General features: G+C 41.8%; 1 protein-coding gene across 1 annotated transcript in view; it reads left to right on the top strand.

Annotated features, from left to right (window-relative positions):
* Positions 1 to 63: 63 nt before the first annotated feature.
* prox1a (prospero homeobox 1a) overlaps positions 64 to 19,325 on the top strand; it is a 36,523-nt gene continuing 17,261 nt past the window's right edge. The window contains exons 1-5 of the mRNA XM_053314727.1: positions 64 to 263; positions 3,669 to 4,091; positions 4,346 to 4,957; positions 5,381 to 6,628; positions 11,259 to 11,366. Of these exons, the coding sequence (XP_053170702.1) occupies positions 3,741 to 4,091; positions 4,346 to 4,957; positions 5,381 to 6,628; positions 11,259 to 11,366 (2,319 nt within the window). The 5' untranslated portion in view covers positions 64 to 263; positions 3,669 to 3,740. The remainder of the gene's footprint in view (positions 264 to 3,668; positions 4,092 to 4,345; positions 4,958 to 5,380; positions 6,629 to 11,258; positions 11,367 to 19,325) is intronic.

Consider the following 19,325-nt stretch of genomic DNA (forward strand, 5'->3'; position numbering starts at 1 on the left):
TCTCTCTACATCTCTACCACACACACATACACACTTTCCCCCTCTCTCTTTCTCTCTCGCCCTATCTCTCTCTGCTTCCCTTTCTCTCCCGCACACACACATACACACACACACTCACGCCCGCGCCCACGCACGGTCTGTATACGTCTCCACTTTGCAGTAGTAACTTACGGCATTGATCTCAACGGCGAGTGCGGATCTGTCTCTTGTGTTCAACCCTTTCTTCTTCGACGGACCGACTTGGAGAAACGCTCGAGAGACAAGTAAGTACAAAATGCTCCTGATTTACGATCACTGTTATTAACACTCGTGGGCTTTAATCTTGCATGTGTTTATGAGTGCGTGCGTGTGTATGTATGTAGCCTATGTATGTGTGATTTGTCTGACTGTATCTTGTGAAGGCTGTATTTGCTCTAACTTAACTTCCACTGTTAGTTGACGGAGGCGATAGGCTACATCCCCCCGTCTTACCTCACGCACCCAGATGGTTTAGTTGAATTTCTGGAGTATATATTTCAAAACTGCTCTTATTGAGTTTATGCGCGTCAGTTTCAGGCTTCTTGTGACTTTTACCAGCTGTGAACTAAACTCACTGACTGAAGATTGTTTTTAAAATAAAGATGAGGCTTTTGTTTCGCCCAGCTGCCGTGCTTTACTTAGATCGCTGCTTTGTGGCTAAAGCAGAGTTGGATTTACGCACCTGCCGTCCCTTCTGGGTTTCATAGTTTTCTCTTCATCTCACCTAATGATTAATAAGTATAGTAATGGTCTTTTAAAATCACATGTGTTGTATTTTTTCCCTAAACTTTTGGAAGTAAACTGAGAATTCCAAAATCAAATACATGCGATTTAAGAATTGTATATCATTGATCAGTTGTTAAGTGATTGTCAGTAGTCAGCGTAGTTTCCACAGCAGCTACTAACATTTTAATCTCCCTAAAACAAGTGTAAAGTCCTTTGTAAACATATTTTTTCCACTGGCCACGTTCTCGTCTACTTTCAAACTTGACACGCTTTTTTTAATATGAGTGTGTCAAAGTGTTTGAAGAGTTTGCCAATAGACTCCTCATGCTGTCGTGTCATTATCATGGACTAATTGTTGTTTGGACCATGACTAACGTGTCTCTATTTGCCGTCTGCTAAAGCCGTGCGTAAAAGTAACAGCTTGTGTTTTCTGTCGGTCTCTGGACAGCGGTCCTCTCCGCTCAGAGCGCACACAGTCAGCCACAGTCAGCCACAGCGAGGAGTAATTAGGGGAACCCACTTCACACCTTATTTCAATAAGAATTATATTTGATTCCTTTCAGCATTGCGCGGCAATGTAAAAGTTGAACAAATTGTGATCATTTACAAGAAGTTATATTTTCCAAATTGTTTGCCTCTTTTTTTTTTAATAGTTGGATTTTAACACAAAAAGTATTTAAATGAGGCTAACAAATCTGGACATACTGGTTAAGGTGAGATTTAGCTGTCACTCTGCATCACTTCACTTAAGTTCATTTTAAATGAAAATATGTCATTTACGGTTATTCATATGCTTACTTCCCATTTCACTTCTTCCTGCTTTTCAAATTCAGGTTAAAAACAAGTTTCTGTTTTTTGTTACAGAAACCACACACACACACTCACATCTCCTTTCACTGCTCACCTTTCTCAGAGGCTCCTTGAGGAACATCAATGCGAAACGTTTTAACATTTATTATGTATCGTGCTTGTATTAAACGGATGTTTCTGAGACTAACTTTAGTTTAAAAAAAATATGCAATAGTAAATATTCATAGAAAAGATGATGTTACTTTGTATTTTACTTATTTAGAGAGGAAAGGTTTGTTTTTACATTGATGCACACTCAATTTGACCTCAGACACACATTCGAAAATAAGTTTCAAGCTCTTTGGACTCTCCTAATCTGTGTGTGTGTGTGTGTGTGTGTGTGTGTGTGTGTGCGTGCCATACCTCTGCCCAGAGTAACATTGAGGAACCAACAATGCAAACATGGAGCAATGTGTGTATTCATGTATGTACTACATGACTGTATCTGGGTCACTGCTGGGTGCTCAGTGTGTGTGTGTGTGTGTGTGTATGTGTGTGTGTGTGTGTGTGTGTGTGTGTTTGACCACCTCTCGTCTACAACGCTGAAACTCTCCCCTGCCTGGAAAGTATTTCATTTAGTAATGGCCCTGCAGGAATAGAACAGCGTCTGCTTTGTCGGCTGTTGTTGGCAATTGCAAAAGTATCTCATTTGTGTCCTTGAATCAGTCCGTACGTGTGTTTGAGCATGTTCATATTTTCTGTCTGTCTTTAAAAATCTGGCTTTCCTTCTTCAGGTCGCTTAACAGTTTGTGTTTTTAACGCGTTTTAACACTGGAATGAAAGAGAGCTTTACAAAACTGTTGTAGGAAGCTGCTTTAATTTGTGAAATATTTCCCTAGACTTTAGCCTGAAGTCACTTGCAAAACAGATGCAAACACATAACGTGGAAAAATGCTGCCTGTATGCATGTTTGACAAGAGCAAGCAGATACTGTCTTCCACCATTTACCCGTCTGGAAATTTGTGTTTTTTTTTCTTTTTTTGTGTCATTTTTTGGATGTATTTTGTTAATTTGATTTGACACATTAAATGAATAAGGGAAGTAATACTGGAATAGTTTAAATCACCTTTGCGGTAAATTCAGTGTTGGCGTGAGCATTTTGTTTCCTGTAAAATCATGTTTTAATAGTTTCAGTTTGGATATCTTGCACTTTCCAGAGATTTTTTTTTTCTGCATTATCATCAATCTACAATCTAAAGCAATCTAATCTAGTTATAGGTAATATCTTCGGATAGCTCTTTAACAACAAATCCTGTCTGCTTTCTTAAGAGATGATTGAATTCCTCTGACAATTAAAGAAAAAAAAGAGCCTGTCGATTCTTCACAGCTTCTCATAAGACACAGAAATCAAGGTTACCCCTCAGGGGAATGAGGAGGAAATGGGAAATTATTTTGGTTATTACAGACAGGTGTTACTTCTCTGTGGGAATATCTCCTTGAACTATTTTAAAAATGTGTTTTCTCACCGTTGTTCCCTTGGCTTTTGGTCCAGGAATACACAATGAGTCAATTTTGTTGTTTGTATGTTTTGCTCAATATGTCATTGATAAAAGTGAGTGCTTACATATTTGAAAGGCATGTTGGTTTGGAGTTGGTTTGTGATTTGTTTCGCAAGTACTTAAGATGATATTATATGGTAGACACACACTGTTTGTTATGCTCTCTAGTCTGATAGCTGAAAACATCAACTAAAGAAAGTTTTCTACATGAGATTTATATTCCAAAAGATGATATTTCCATACATAAAGAAAGAGAGGTATTATCTGTAGTATCCTAATGGCTTTCAACTGAGTATTGATATCTGAAACAGTTAGTAAAAGCTGCAAAATAGTAAAGACCAGCTCAACTGATTTAGAGCTTCTACTTCTCATTATTTAAAATGTTTTCTGTGACATTTATATGCACACTAGCTGTTCAAAATGAATTGTCATTTTAATTGTGGCTACTAATTTCAAGTTTCAGACTTCTTTATGACCTAAAATGACACTAACTTAATTTAAAGGTCTTATTTGTGGAATGAAAATGGCATTATAAGGTTGAAATCACAGGAAATTGTTTTTTTTTTCGTTGACCAGGTCACTACAGTGCTCCTCTCCTGCGTGTGTCTGTGAGGACCCCTGGTCATGTCCGTTTAGCTGCCCTGCGTGATGCCTGATCATGACAGCACCGCCCTCCTAACAAGACAGACCAAGCGCCGACGTGTCGACATTGGGGTGAAAAGGACTGTGGGTAGCGCGCTATTCACCCGCGCCAGGGAGACACTGCTCAACAGCATGAACCAATCACACGGCCCCGATCAGGATGGAGACTGCTCGTTGGTCAGTCACGGCCACGGGGGTTCCAATGGAGATGGAGAGAAGTCCAATGTTCTGAGGAAATTGCTGAAGAGAGCCAACTCGTATGAAGACGCCATAATGCCTTTTCCTGGCGCAACCATTATCTCTCAGCTACTGAAGAATAACATGGGGAAAAATGGAGGGAGTGACTCAGGCTTCCAGGTATTCATATAAATACACACATCCAGTAGTGGTGAAATATTAAGTAGACTGATCAATCAACAAATTCCAGTTTTGATGATGAAAGAATGGCTTTAGTCACCATTTACGCCAATTTTAAATCTTTTTATCCATTACTGTATAAACCTGCATCCATATTTCACCCCTTCAATCAACTAATCAAACCTCTAATTAGTCACCAGTCACCATTCATTTGAAGTTGTTTGTTAATTTAGTTTTCCCGTTTTCTGTTACAGGGCAGTGGTGCTCTATCTAGTGGAGGCTCAGAGATCCAGGCTGAGGACGCCTGCAGCAGCTCCTCCCGTGACCGGGACAGTCCGTCTGACTGCCTCTCCCCTGGGCCTCCTCTTCCCCCTACATCATCATCCTCCTCCTTTGGGCGGCCACCACCCCCTTCGAATCTCAACTCCCACGCTGCTACTCAGCCCCTCTCCCTCTCCACCTTCGACTTGGACAGGTTGTCAGATGAGCACCTCCGTGCAAAGCGCGCCCGTGTGGAAAACATCATCCGTGGCATGAGCCACTCACCTCTGGTCCGACCCAACACCGGCGACCACAACCAAGAAAGCAGCCGTGAGAACGAAAGCAGCGGCAGTGACCACCGAGGGGACGGCAACAGCCACAACAGCAGCAACCACAACCACAGCCGGAGCGACTGCCCATCCTCCCTCCTGAGCTCCCCAGGTTCGCGGGGCGGCGTGGTCAGCGCTGGTGAGGTTTACCGTGAGAATAAGAGAAAGCAGCGCCTGCCACAGCAGCAACACAGTTTCACCCAGCTGGTGTGTTCCAGGCAGGAGCAGAGACAGGAGGAGAGACGGCAGCTGAAACTGCAACTGGAAGACATGCAGGTTGGTAGCAGAAAACATTAAAAAGTGGAATAAACTGCCGCCAAGTGCAGACATCTGTAGCTGAAATGCATCACAAACCCTTCTCTTTTATTGATGAAAATGCATGAGAAAAACATGAAGGTCTCTGGATATAAGGGTTCAAAAAAAGGGCACAGATTGAAGGAAGAAGTACACATGAGGAGCAAATCATTTAGCCTGGTAGTTGGTGTAGATATACATGCAAAACCACATGTACAGCACAACAAGCCTTCTGTATAACCTTCCACTGAGAAAGAGACATATAATATAAGGTGTATTGTACTATTTCCATTTCTCCTTTATATTTTCCCATGATATCTAAAAGAGTATGAAGTATTTATGGTAACAGGTGACCTTCAAGGTCACAAGACGTATTCTTTAACATTCTCTACCCTCTGTTTTCAGAAACAGCTTCGCCAACTCCAGGAGAAGTTCTACCAGATCTACGACTCAGAGACAGAAGAAGAGGAGGAGAACGGTGAGAGCGGAGAAGCCGACCGAGGAGGAGAAAGAGAAGAGGACGGCAACCTGTCAGAGGACAGTATACGCTCTGACGGCCTGGAGGAGAGGCACCGGGACAGAGGGCGGCACAGCCACGATGACCTATCAGAGCTAGATCCAGGTCTGTTCCTGGACCGGGCCCGGGCCCTCCTCCGAGAGCAGGCCTTGATGGATGGAGAGATGGAGGAGGACGTGGAGGGTAGAGAGGAGGAGGAGAGGAGCGGAGAAAGGGTGATGAAGAGGAGAGGAGGAGCAGCAGGAGGAGGGGGAGGAGGAGGACGGCAGTTAGCAGAGACACTGAAGCAGGAGCTGAACTGTGCCGTGTCACAGGTTGTCGACACCGTCGTCAAGGGCTTCTCTTCGCCCAAGCAGGCCGCCAGTCACCATCATGGCTGCCACAGCAGCACACCAGCCGCCCCTTCTTCTTCTTCCAACTCGTCCTCTTCCTGTCCTCCACCCTTTGGCCCCCTCCCCTCCCTCACCCCGGACTCACGCTTTGGCGGTGGCGCCCTAGCCCTTAGCCTGAATGGCGACGGCAGCCCGACCCCAAACTACCATTCCTCCAACCAGAGGCTGCACTGCTTTGGCGATGTCATCGTCCCGAGCCCGATGGATTCATTTGGTAGTTTGAGCGGCAGGCTTAGCGGCGTGCCAACACCTAATGACCAAACGGAGGCATTGCCCCTGGTGGTTCGCAAGAGCGGCGGGGGAGGCGGTGTAGAGCACACCAACCCATCTCTGCCCCCTCCACCTCCTCCTCACCATCCGTCCCTCCATCCCTCCCCCCTAACTGCTACACTGGGGTTCAGCCCCCCATCGTTTCGCCACCCATTCCCTCTTCCCCTCATGGGTTACCCCTTTCACAGCCCATTGGGGTCGCATGGGGGTGGTGCCGGCTACCCTCCAGGGCCAAAGGACCACCATCGGTCCTCCCCCGATTCCATGGACATGACCCGGGAAACTGTCAGCCTCAGAACCAAAATGGCCAGCCTAGGAGGGGGCCATCTCGGTCACCATCACCACCACCACCACCACCACAGGCAGAGCTCCCCAAGCCAACACGGGCCCGAGGGTCTGTCGCTGTCCCTCATCAAGTCTGAGTGCGGGGATCTGCAAGACATGGCTGACATATCGCCCTACTCAGGCAGCACTGTATCCTTAAGACTGTGTGAGACTGAGTGTGTGTGTGTGTGTGTGATTGTGTGTGTGTGTGTGTGTGTGTGTGTGTGTGTGTGAACAAGTGCATATCTTTTTTCCTGCATTTGCAAGTGCTTTAAACATTCATAATGACAAGCTGACTTCTTCAAGAGGACAGGAGTCCAGGTGTTAAGATTAGACACACTCAAAGCAGATATACTTCATTCATTATGGACAATGGTTAGAAAGCTTCAGAAACATCTTAACAGAAGTAATACTGGCAATTTGGTAACACCCTATAAAATGAGTATGTAGTATGGAAATGGGACACAGCTCCAGTATTAAGTCTTACCTCCATATAAAGGTTAAACTGCATGGAGTAATAAAAGTAGTTGGCATAAAGCAGCAAATCCTTAATGCACTACAAGAGGCACATTTGTAAAGCAGTCGAACACACTGAGATGTCTTAGAGGCAGCAGCAGCCGGCCGTAGTCACACAAAGTCTTTCATAACAATTAATCTGCATTAATTGGTTCCCCGGTCTAACCCTCTTGTTTCCTTACTGAGTGGGGGGGAGATGAAACGGGGTGCGCCGTGTCTTGCAAGAGGGGGAAGATTAAACAGGTTGCACGCTGCTCTCTCGAGCTCTTTTAAGTCTGTGCAGCAGGTTGTGGTGTTTAAAGGCGCTGAGAAAGGCTAGTGAGCTCCCTCTTCAACGCACACACACACACACACACACACACACACACTCTCTGTTCCCACTGTCTGAGACACTCTTACGCTGTTAGGTTCTCTTTCATCACAAAGACTTTGTACATAAACGCTCAAAGCAAATCATATTTCACTGTGTCTGCGTGCATGTGTGTGTGTGTGTTTATGTCTGTGTGTGTGTGTGTGTGTGTGTGTGGGATAAGACCTTGTACACAGGAGCTCAAAGCTAATCATATTTCAAAGAGCACAGGAGAGGGAAGGGTGAATGCTTGGCCTCATTGATGCAAGCTTTCTAAATGTGTGTGTCTGTGTCTGTGTGTGTGTGTGTACATAAGGAGAAGTGTAATATCTAAAATGTACACTTAGGTTTCCTCTTTACATTTTTTAGCTGGTTGTCTCCCGCCCTCTTGCTGATCCTTCCTGCTCGCTTTCATTTGCTGGCCTTCGCTCTCAGTTGCTCAGCAGCTGTGTGTGTTTTGCCACTTTTTGCACACACACACACACAAACACACACACACACACACACACACACACACACACACACACACACACACACACACATATATATACACATATGTGCCCACGCAAACACACACACACTCCCTTTCATGGCGTGTGCATGTGGACAGGTGTTTGCAGGTAGCTGTTTATCTTTTCGTTCCTAACCTTTCATATGGAGAGGGCTTCTCTCGGCCGCTACTCATGCACACGGTTTGACTCACATGCGCGCGCTAACACGCATGCACGTTTGAAGAACAAAGTGAAAAAAGAAAAATAAGACTTTGAACATGACAAATAGCAACTCCTTGCAGCTGCAATGAGGATTTGATCACAGTGTCGTCTTCAAAGCCAATTTAGATGTTGCTTTAATTAAAAAATGAAATATTTGACACATCTCTTGATCCTGCTGATCCATTTAATTCCAAAATGCTTTTCCATTCATTAGGAAGAAAAAAAAATCTTTGAAATTGGACATTAGTATTTCAAAAGATCCTGCCCACCCTTCTACCTTCTCTATTTTTTTACATTTTGTACAAAAAAATTGCAAAAATGGAAATGTTTAAACTTGAGTTTAATACCAGCAACCACTTTAATTCACTTCATTGCACTATAGGAAATGTGACTAGTTCAGACATTCATATTATTAAATGGTAACTTCTGAACACATTACAATAGCACTAAACTCAAATGATGAGTTGACTAATTGATTAGTGGATGGAGACAAAATTAGCAGTTTTGATAAAGGTGATTGATTAACTTAAAAGAGCCAGACAATTATGTAATCCAGCTACAGAAACATAAGGCTTCTCTGTTGGATTCTCATAGAAATAAGACGCTATCATCTTGATATTATAAAGGACATTTTAATTATAACTCAAACAAGTTATACACTACTAAATCATTAATCCGGAAGACGTTAAGACAATAATAATTAGAAGCAGCCCTAACATATGACATGTGCCTTTGATTGTTGTCTTAGATTATTGAACATATCTGATTCATGATGTATAATTAAGAAATATTTTTATTCCCAGTGTAAATATGCTTAAATACAAAGGCTGAGTTCAGACAGAGGAGGTACACAAAGTTAATACTAACTATTAAGTTGTTGTATAGTCAATAGTATATTGAGTGTCCAGTTTTTATCCTGCTTCTTGTCCTCCCTCAGTGTGAAAGTAAAGTTATGCCATTTCTCTTTGCTCGCTCTCTCTCTTCTGTTCATATTCCTTATTTTATCTCTTTCTGTATTTAGTTAAAGAAGTGAGTCATTGTGTTTTTTCAGTTGAAGCATTTGCATGGTGGGGATGAAATGGTGATGGCATTGTCGCGGGGGCTTCAGGGCTTGAAGTCTGGCGGTTAGGTTAAGGTGTTTTGCATTGATCATAGTTCACCTGAAAAACACACACACACACACACACACACACACACACACACACACACACACACACACACACACACACACACTCAGGTCTGTGTATCTTTAATCCTTTGTACAAAGCTGAGCAGATGTCCTCCATTCATTTATGAATTTATCCCCCCCCCTCCTCCTCCACCACATCCTTCTCCCCCCTCCCCTCCCCCCCCCCCCCTCCTCCTCCATTCACACACATAAACACACACACCTGGCAGCAAGGTCAAGTTACAGCTGATACAGTGAGCCCTGCACAAAACACACACACACACATACGATCATGGGCACATTCACAGATTAGGATGAACACACACACACACACACACACACAAAATCGGTAGGGGAGGTGAGGGGAGGAGGGTCAGAGAGGAAGAGGAGTGGAAGAAAAAGAACATCACTAGTTGCTTTGTTTATTCAATGACTCACATTAGCTATTAGCTTCACGCGCACGTCATTTGCTTTATATTCATTATGATTTGCTTCACACTGTTTACTCTGAGTCATGTTTGCGTGGTTTTGTCTGTCATGTGCTTGCTTTTTTTCTTGGGTATCCACAACTATATGTATTATGTGACCAAAACACACACAGGTAGTGACAGGTTGGTATGAATGTTAACGAGGCGATGGTGTTATTGTCCGGTGACCTGACGTATCTGCTGCTAAATGAGTGACAGATCACAGTGAGTCTCACCTCTGCAGCAGTGGCAGTTATTGACACAAGGTGAACAGTGTTGGTGCTTCATTTTGTTTTTCATATATTTTATAGTCGTTTTTTTTCAGTATATTTATGTTTTAGAACAGCGAAAAACTAGTTTAAACCTGTCTGATAACAGAAATCTGAATTAAGCTCATATGTTTAAACTTCAAATACGTCTAATTAGATCAAAAAATTAACAATTATGGTGAAAAAAAATGCCCATCTAAAAATCACAATCTCTGCTTCCTGTCTTTCTTTTCGCATTTCATCCACTTCCTTTCCTCTCTCTCCTTTTCCCCCTCGATTGCTGATGCTTTTCCCTCCCTCGCTCACTGTTCCTCTTTCCAGCCATATAGGGCCCCTGGGGTTTCTGTACGTGTGTGTGTAAGTGTGTGTGTGTGTAAAGCGTGTGTGTTTGTCTGTGTGCTAATTGACCTTGCAGGGGGTTCCATTGATTGCCTCATCTTCTCTGATAGATTATAGGGCTGCTAATGTGGTGGGGAAATGGCAGCATGGTGGGGCACAGCTGTTGTCACACACACACACACACACACACACACACACACACACACACACACACACACACACACACACACACACACACACACACACACACACAGACCCTCAAACACACACACACACGCGCCGCCCCTGCAGCCAGGGCCTCCACAATTATTATTTTCCTTGTTGAGACAGTGGGATAGACACCGGGGCTGCAGAGTAGAGATGCAGGAGTGACTGTGGGATTTGATCCAAAGCCAGCAGGTGCTCGTGTTTGCTTTTGCTTTGCTATAAAATGGCACTTTCACCACAAAACTGAGTTTTTTCTCATTGTGTCTTGTATTAAACGGTAGATCTGTGACTGTCACGCTGACCTCTTGCACTGTTAGTCACATCTTGAAAAATTAAAGAATAATCACGGGAAGGGAGCATAGTTCCTATAGTGTGTCAATCAGTTTGATTTACCTGCTTATCTTAAAAGTTGCAGGGTTGAAGGGTGCTACACGGACAGGTCACTGGGTACAATGTTGGTTTGCTGAGTAATTACTAAGGCAGTGTCTGACATGGGGATACAGTACAAAACAATTATCAATACTAAAAGCCTCAGTTTCTATCTCATTGTCTTCTCATTTGTCACTCAAACTGCTAAATTCACACAGAGGAAAGCACCTGTGTCATACTGACCTTAATGCATTCCTACTTGGTTTCACTTGCATTATCCTGACAAGATTGTATAAATGAGGCAGATAAAGATTGTGTATTAAATAGATAAGTGTGTGTGTTTCTATACAAAGTTGTTGGCTCCTTAACGTATCATCATCCAGATTCAGGAGGGTTTATCTCCCAACCACCTGAAGAAAGCCAAGCTGATGTTCTTCTACACCCGCTACCCTTCATCCAACATGCTCAAAATGTTCTTTTCCGACGTCAAGGTAAGACCTTGCCCCGTCTTTTTTTTTCTTCTTCTCCCTGACTGCTTCTCTCTCATTTATTCTCTTTTATGAACCTTTTTCACTGCTCGTTTAATTCTAATTTTTTTTATGCCCTGTCTTGTCTCTGTCCTTTTTAATCCACTTCACTGGTCTTTTTGTTTTCACACTGAATTCAATTTATTTCTTCTGTGGAGTTTGGAGTAGATAAAGTGGTTTCCTGCAAGAGTTTAAAACAATTACTTGATAAGCCTCCATGCATGCACTTACACACACATACACACTCACTCATTCACTCACACAATGAGCTGAAAAGCAGTACATTCATAAATATATTATATTCAGAAGTACAAAAAAGTAACAAGAAAGGGAAAAACATATCCTTTATCTTCTCAAATTGTTTCTTTTTTACTTGAAAATAAACTAATATTAAAGTGGTTGTTATTTGGTCATTACAGGGCAGGTATAAAAAAAAGATCTGGGCGCATTTTATAAGGTTTTACTCAATTTTGCTGTTGGATACTGGAAACTGGACATAGAGAAGGTCAGGCTTGCACTGTGATTGTGGTTCTGCTATATATCGAGAAAATGTAATGAAAAGAGTTGTGAGAAAACGTAGGAAAACGCGACTTAGGCTTGAAAGGACACGAGGAGGAGCAGTGCAGCTGCTGTCAGGCCGGGCATGGATATAAAGCGATGGGAATTCAATGCAATCTTTAAAATCAGATCTCAAAAATCATTGACAGATGGGGCAGATGAGCTGTTGTAAACAGGTATGTGCCTTTGTCTGAAGGATTTGGTTTTGTTCTGTTGAGATTTGGTTACACTTGGTTAGTGTTTTTAAATCATTTCTGCTTTTCTTTGCCGCCCAGCTTTCACGGTTTCACTCATCCTTATTTGACTTGAGTGCATTTGCTTGCTTGTTTATATTCAATTCTTTGGGTTTTTTTGTATGTTATTCTGTTACACTGTATGTATTTGTGTGTGCGTGTGTGTATGTGTGTGTGTGCTTGTTAGGGACCCTAAAGCGCAGATGGGTGCTCCAGTCTGTCACATCTTTGTAGCATAATTAGAGTTTCTGGCCTTAATCGGCCTGGGCTGGAGAGAGGAGGGGTGTGTTAATGCCCACTTTCTCTCTCACACACATACTGTAACACCCCCCCCCCCCCCCCCCCCCCCCTCCAAACACACACACACACCCCGCCTCTGACCTCAACCTCCATCTCCCTGCCCCCCAAACACACACACACACACACACACACACACACACACACACACACACACACACACACACCTAACGCTTTCACTCTCACTCTCACCAACTTAAAATGAGAAGTTACACTTTCACTTTAAAAGACAGACAAAATACATATAATCACACTATCAGCATTTATTTGACAGGTGGAAGATATGTAGAGAGGAAAAAAGAAACAGACAGGGCAGACATATAATGATTAAGAACAATTAACAAGAAATATGAGGGAAGTGAATAAGGCAAAAAAAAAAGACGATGGAAATAGTGTGTGTGTGTGTGTGGGGGGGGGGGGGGTTCTGAGAAAATGACAGAGGGAACGCGGGGAGGGGAGGACAAACAAATGAAAGGGATGACAACAGAACAACAGCTTTAAAACAAAGGCGCTGATTGTTTTGTGTTTACAGGCTGCTACGTGTTTTGCAAAGGAGCATACGGCTCCTCGATGGATCCAGGACGCTGTATTCAAATAAGCAACCACACACACACACACACGCACACACACACCAGCTGCCCTTTGGCTCATATCTGTGGTGACCACTTCCTTGTGGCAGTGCCACATCCTCATTGGCTGCCATGGCAACAAGGGTCGCTGGGACACCAGGTTGCTAGGCAAACACAAGGTTGCTAAGCCTACCTGCTCCCTGTATGTGTGAGCGATTCTGATTTGTCATTAACTGGGAGTCCATTAAGTGTTTAGTGTTAGTGAGACGATTAAAGCAGAAAATGTTGGATGTTGACAACAAATTAATATCAAAAGGTCTCACAAACAAACTTTTTTCAACCTCTCTAAAGTCCACAGCATTAATTTCATATTTTAGCTATGACTGGATCTTTCAAATTAAAAAACTGACACTGACGCTCCTCACAAAGTCAACTGTGGTTTAGAAACTAAAATACATTTGAGATGTTTGTTTAAATGTCCAGTTTGACCTACACATAACTTCCAGGCTAATTAAAATATATAGATATAATGTATACACCTTTGACGAGACATATTACAAACAGTGAATATATTAAACAGTCCGTTTAAATTGGCAAGCTTCAGTTTTTCCTGATATCTGTGGATATACTTTGACAGAAACTCTAAATACACAAAGTTAATATTAATAGTGTCATGCTGTGTGAGCTATTATGAGATTTAACATGACCGTACATCAGCAATTATTTACCTTCAGTTAGAGAGGGGGAGAAAAACTGATGGAAACACTTAAAACTGTTATGTGCTGACATTGATAATTTGCCATAATCAGCTTTCATACTTTCAATTATCTGAGTAAATACGCTAAATATTTATGTGGCCAAATAAACTGTGGCTTTGGGGTTTAATTTGGAAAATGAATAAATTTGGACTAATGAGTTAATGCATGGCTCAGATTATGAGTTTATCTTTAGGAGATTGATATTAGCTTTTAAAAATTAATCTAGTTTATCTCCAAACTGATATTCAAAAATCTCTCCATCTCAACAAACATGGATTTAGATTAGGAAATGTTTGCAGTGCTCTGGCCTGTCACTTCTCCCAGCAGATGGACAGTATTACAGCCTCAATCTGTAACTGCAATCAGAGCTACAAACAGTGGGATTTACTGGTCTGAAAATATTTCTCTACTGGAATTTATTAACAGATTTAAGCTTTTCTTGTTCTTTTCCCCCATTTAAACTTTTGTTAACTTTACAGTGAAAACAACTCTTTAAAGAATAAGGTTCTATATTTTCCACATCATCCACAAATCCCAAAGAAAAAAATCATAAAACCAATCATTAATTAGTCCATCTTTCAATTCATTCCAACTTCCATACCATGTATATGGCTCTCCAATAGAAGGTGTAAATATTTAAACACAGATCCTGTATTAATTAAAGTAATTTTCTGAAACAGAAGGACCTGTATAGTTTTAGCAAATTTACCAAAATAGGAGTAAACAAAGAATCTGTACTTAACAATTTTCAGCAGTGGATAAATCCACATTTGTGGTTTTAAGTCAGTGGTCCCCAACTTTTGTGCATGTGATCTTTTAATATGAAGGCATGGTAACTTCGAGCAGTTTTATAAAGAAAAATTGGTAATAAAGAGGTAAAACAAAACAGTATTTCACAAGTTATCTGCAGTCATTTATTACTTTAAAATCACATTGGACGACCCATTGGATTCATTCTGCGACCCTTGTACGGGACCCATACCCTAGTTTGGGAGCCATTATCCTATGAAGTACAGTGTATGTGGGTTGACTAAAATGAAGGAGCACATCTCTCAGTGTAGTGGGTGTGTTTTTTTAAAAATAGTTTTTGGACATTAGAGCTCTACAGCACAGAGGAATCAACTCTATCAGGTTTTGGCTATACAGTTAAAGCTCACTTGTAGCATAATTTTTCATTGGATTTGTTGACAATAAGTAAAATAACATAAATGATCTCAAAGTGATGGTTCCTTGTTATTCATATTTTATGCAAATGATCATTTAGTTTTAATTGAGTCGTAATGCCCGTTAATCCAGCATATTTATCTGTGGGAGGAACTCAGCAGATATTATTTTGCATAATAAAAAATAAAAAAAATGAATCATGGATAATCCTATTTGTGATGAGCGAGGCTGTTCTTTTCAAGGCTTTAGTAATGCATGTGTGTGCGTGTGCGTGTGTGTGTGTGTGTGTGTGTGTGTGTGTGTGTGTGAGACAGAGAAAAAGAGAGAGAGCACCCTGTTGATGTCTGCCTGTGTATGTGTGTGTCCTGTTTCATTGTCCCATTGCATTCATTGCCCTCATCATTACCATATTTCCAAAATCCGGGTCAATGTCTCTTTCTCTTCTTCTCTCTCTCACCATCTCTCTTACTCCTACCACTCCACCCCGTCCCGACCCTCCCTCCCTCCCTCCTTCCCGGGGAACAATAAGTAGCATGTGTTAGGAGGATCAGGCAGATTCACTGTAAGGGAATTAGGGCCCTGAATGGCTTCCCCTAATTGGACTTGAATGGACTTTGTCTATGGGAAACTGGTTCTTAAAGATGAGCCTCTTACGCACAATGGCCGCCTCGCTCGGTGTGGGAAGTGGGTTGAGCTGACAACTGTTTTAAGAACAGATGAGCGAGCACGCACATACACACACACACACACACACACACACACACACACACACACACATATGCACGGGATCTTAATTGCATAGTGAAAGCTCTTGCCTTCTGACCAGACAATCATATATGTTAGCAAGAGACGCTGAGGTCGCTGCCGTCTCGTCTTGAGAGAGTAAGTGAGAGTAATTAAGACCTCGTTAAGACTGGAGGAGTTAGGATTAATTAGATGCTCTCTGGCTCAGACTCTCTCTCTCACACACACACACACACACACACACACACACACACACACACACACACACACACACAGACATACACTCTCACTTACAACTTCCCTGCCAGTCGGGGTTTTTTTTTTTGCATACACTCTCTCCGTCTCTAACACACACATGAAGCGGCGACGCATTTATCAGCAAAGCGCCCTTAAGACTATTTGCCTTGAGAGGCCGAAATGACATCTCGATGCCGCTGTCTCAGCAGGAATCAATTAGTGTCCAACCCGCCTCTCACCCGTCTTATCAATTAGAGTTACACAGCCAATTTGGCAACGTTAGGATGTGAAACAGCGACGGCTCGTGAACTGATACTGAGTAATTACCACGTTTAAAGTGTTTGAATCCTCTAGATGACAAAGCAGTTTAATCTGTCGCAAGTTATAAATGGTGGAGACTATCCATGCACAAAATGCACTAATGTGTAATCATAATTAAAAGGCAGAGGTATGCAGCATGGAATTATTTATGGGTGTTATATTCTCAATAATTTGAGCTCTAAACTCTGAGGGCTGCAACTAACAATTATTTTCATTATTAATCATTCTGGAGATTATTTCTTCAGTAAATCGATTGATTATTTGATTAAAATGCTTTTTCCTGAAGCTGAAATTGAAGTCTTTCAATAGTTTTGACAGTCACACCTTAACTTATTCACATAATCATCACATAAGACAAGCAGCAAATCCTCACAAGTGGCAAGTCGAGGAATATTTGGCCATTTTTGCAAATTTTTCGCCTGTTTTTCTGTTTATCAACCAATCAATTAATCAATTAATTGTTTAATCTTGACTTCATTAAATACACAAAGGAGAACAAAGTCACAAAGACAGATTTTTAACATCTTAGCAATGCGGTCAATTAACTGCAAACCTAAAAAGTCTGACATTTAAAATGGACACAATGTATGAAATTGCCTCATGAATTTCTCTCTCACACACACATACACACATTCCCGGCAGTGTGTACTGTCTAGAAAAGCAGAAATGCCCTAAAACACAATTTGAAAAAGTTACAACAACAGCTATTCTTCCAGGATCCACAGGAAACCTTCATTGTTGTAGATTTATGTTGATTGTGCACATTCACACTGTCCTCTATAAAATGTGCCGAGCTACGACGAATCTGGTTGAAGTGGGCAGATTCTTAAAGGATGTGTATGTTTTGCCCTTCTAACATGGCCTGGGGGCTGACATCAAGAGAAGGATTGGGGGGGTGCCCTGACACTTTCTCTGACACTGTCCCTTTCCGACTTTTCGGTGTAAACAGAAAATGGCATTCCTCGAGCTCAGCGTTTTGCCCCCCCCACCCCTCCCTACCGCCACCTCCATTCTCTGTCTGTCTTTTGTCTCTCATCTCTCTTGTTTTCTTGGTTTGTGCTGATTGTGATGAGCTGGACGGGACAGCGGTCGGACGGGTGGGAGTGCAGGTGGTGGGATGAAAGCAGAAAGCATGGTTGGGCGTTAAGTCTACTTCTAGTCTGGTAGATATGTCATCAGCAGTAGGAATTTTGCAATTTCAGTATTTGAGTGATGTAAATAAAAAAGAGATTCACTTTCATTTGCACACAAATACTAAAACACACACAGCAGTTACACACAATATTGGCTGTATTGTTGTATAATATGTCTTTTCCTTAAGTGTAACCCAAAAAGACATTATCACAGCTTGATAGCTCCATTAATAAGATATGAAGACTTTATGTCTGCCATGTAGACAGTTTGCTCTTCTGCTGCTTTCCTTAGCTACTGTTGTCACAATATTCCATAAATTTACATACAACCAGTATAGCATCATAGCGATACATACGGAACTCAGAAACACATGCATCAAATATTGACTGATGTGATTCATGGAGAGTCATCAATATAGTCAAAATAGCCAATGTCAAAGTCAGTCTTGCAGCACTTTGCCCCCAGTGGTCAGCCATGAAACTGCAGCTAAACATCCTCTGCTGCTGCCCAACAGCAACAGACTGTGTACATTGAACAAGAGAAATTAAATTTGGACTCCTTTACTATTTAATACATCTTAAAACTTTTCCTTTATGTGCATGGTGTCATCTCAATGTTAAGTCAATGAAAGAGACACTAATGCACATTCATGCATCAAGGGCCACACAATAAACCAGAGCAATAAAATAAGTATTCAGCTCTCAAAATACATTCATATTGCTTATTAGTGTCTACAATTATTGCAATAAAATGATGATTTAACTTCTTCAAGTATATTTACAGAAACATATTTTTGCAGATGTTTAGTTTCCTTTATTTATAGAACAGTGAATTCTTGTGTGCATGATGGTTGCGTGTCATAGGACATCTGTGGCGTGATCTGTTTTTGTTTTTGGATGGACAGATAACATCGTCTTGTATGTGTGTGTGTGTGCATGCATGTGTGTGACTGTGTGTTAATTGCGCTGAGTTATCACGTTCCATTTGTGCAACTCTTTTGTTGGTCAAAGCACACACACACACGCACACATTTTTACCTCCTGTTACTCTGCTTTGTAAAACCAACCACCATTCCTTCTGCTGGGAGACGCGCACACACAAACACACACACACACACACACACAGACACACACACACACACACACCAACCCCCCCAATTATGCTCCATTATGTCACCCCCTCTGACCGCTCCTGAAAAAATATCTCTTTCCCTCTGTCGTCCTCTGCTTCTCTCTCTCTCTCTCTCTCTCTGCATTCCTTTTTCCATACTACCTCACTCCATTCATCTCATCTCTCTCTCTTTCCCCCTATCTCTCTCGCTCATCCCTTGTTCCTGTGAGACAATGTCTTGTAACAATACCGAGCTTAATCTCTGTGTCAAAGCCGTTTTTCCCCTTCACCGAGCACACACACAAACACACTTTCACTGGGCTGCCACTGTGCTCTTTTTTTCCGTGTTTTGTTTCTTGTGAGGAGGAGATGGAAATGCAAAAGGGCGAGTAGATATTAGACTCACAAATACAGTATTTGTGTTCAAGATATTACATCGACTATTATGCAAAGTTTACACATAATGATTTTTTTTTTTTTTTTTTAAATTTATCGGCCATTTATAAAGTTATATACTATAATAGTAATCACTGCAATTTCATTGTTCACCCCTTCTTTTTTTCTTATTAATACATCAATTACAAGGTTATATAAAAAAAGAAATATGGGGCACTGCAAAAAGAAGAAGATTGTAGCGATACATTAATGGAACTGATGTTGATTACAAAGATCTAGGGAGTGGGTCCTCTTCCCCAGAGCCTGCCATGTTGCACCGCCATGTTTCTACAGTAGCCCAGACTGGACAAATCAAACAAAGTTCTAGAGAGGTCTTTTCACCTTTTTCGCCATCATAGGTTC

Source organism: Scomber japonicus, chromosome 24 (genome assembly GCF_027409825.1).
Source record: "Scomber japonicus isolate fScoJap1 chromosome 24, fScoJap1.pri, whole genome shotgun sequence".
Lineage (NCBI taxonomy): Eukaryota > Metazoa > Chordata > Actinopteri > Scombriformes > Scombridae > Scomber > Scomber japonicus.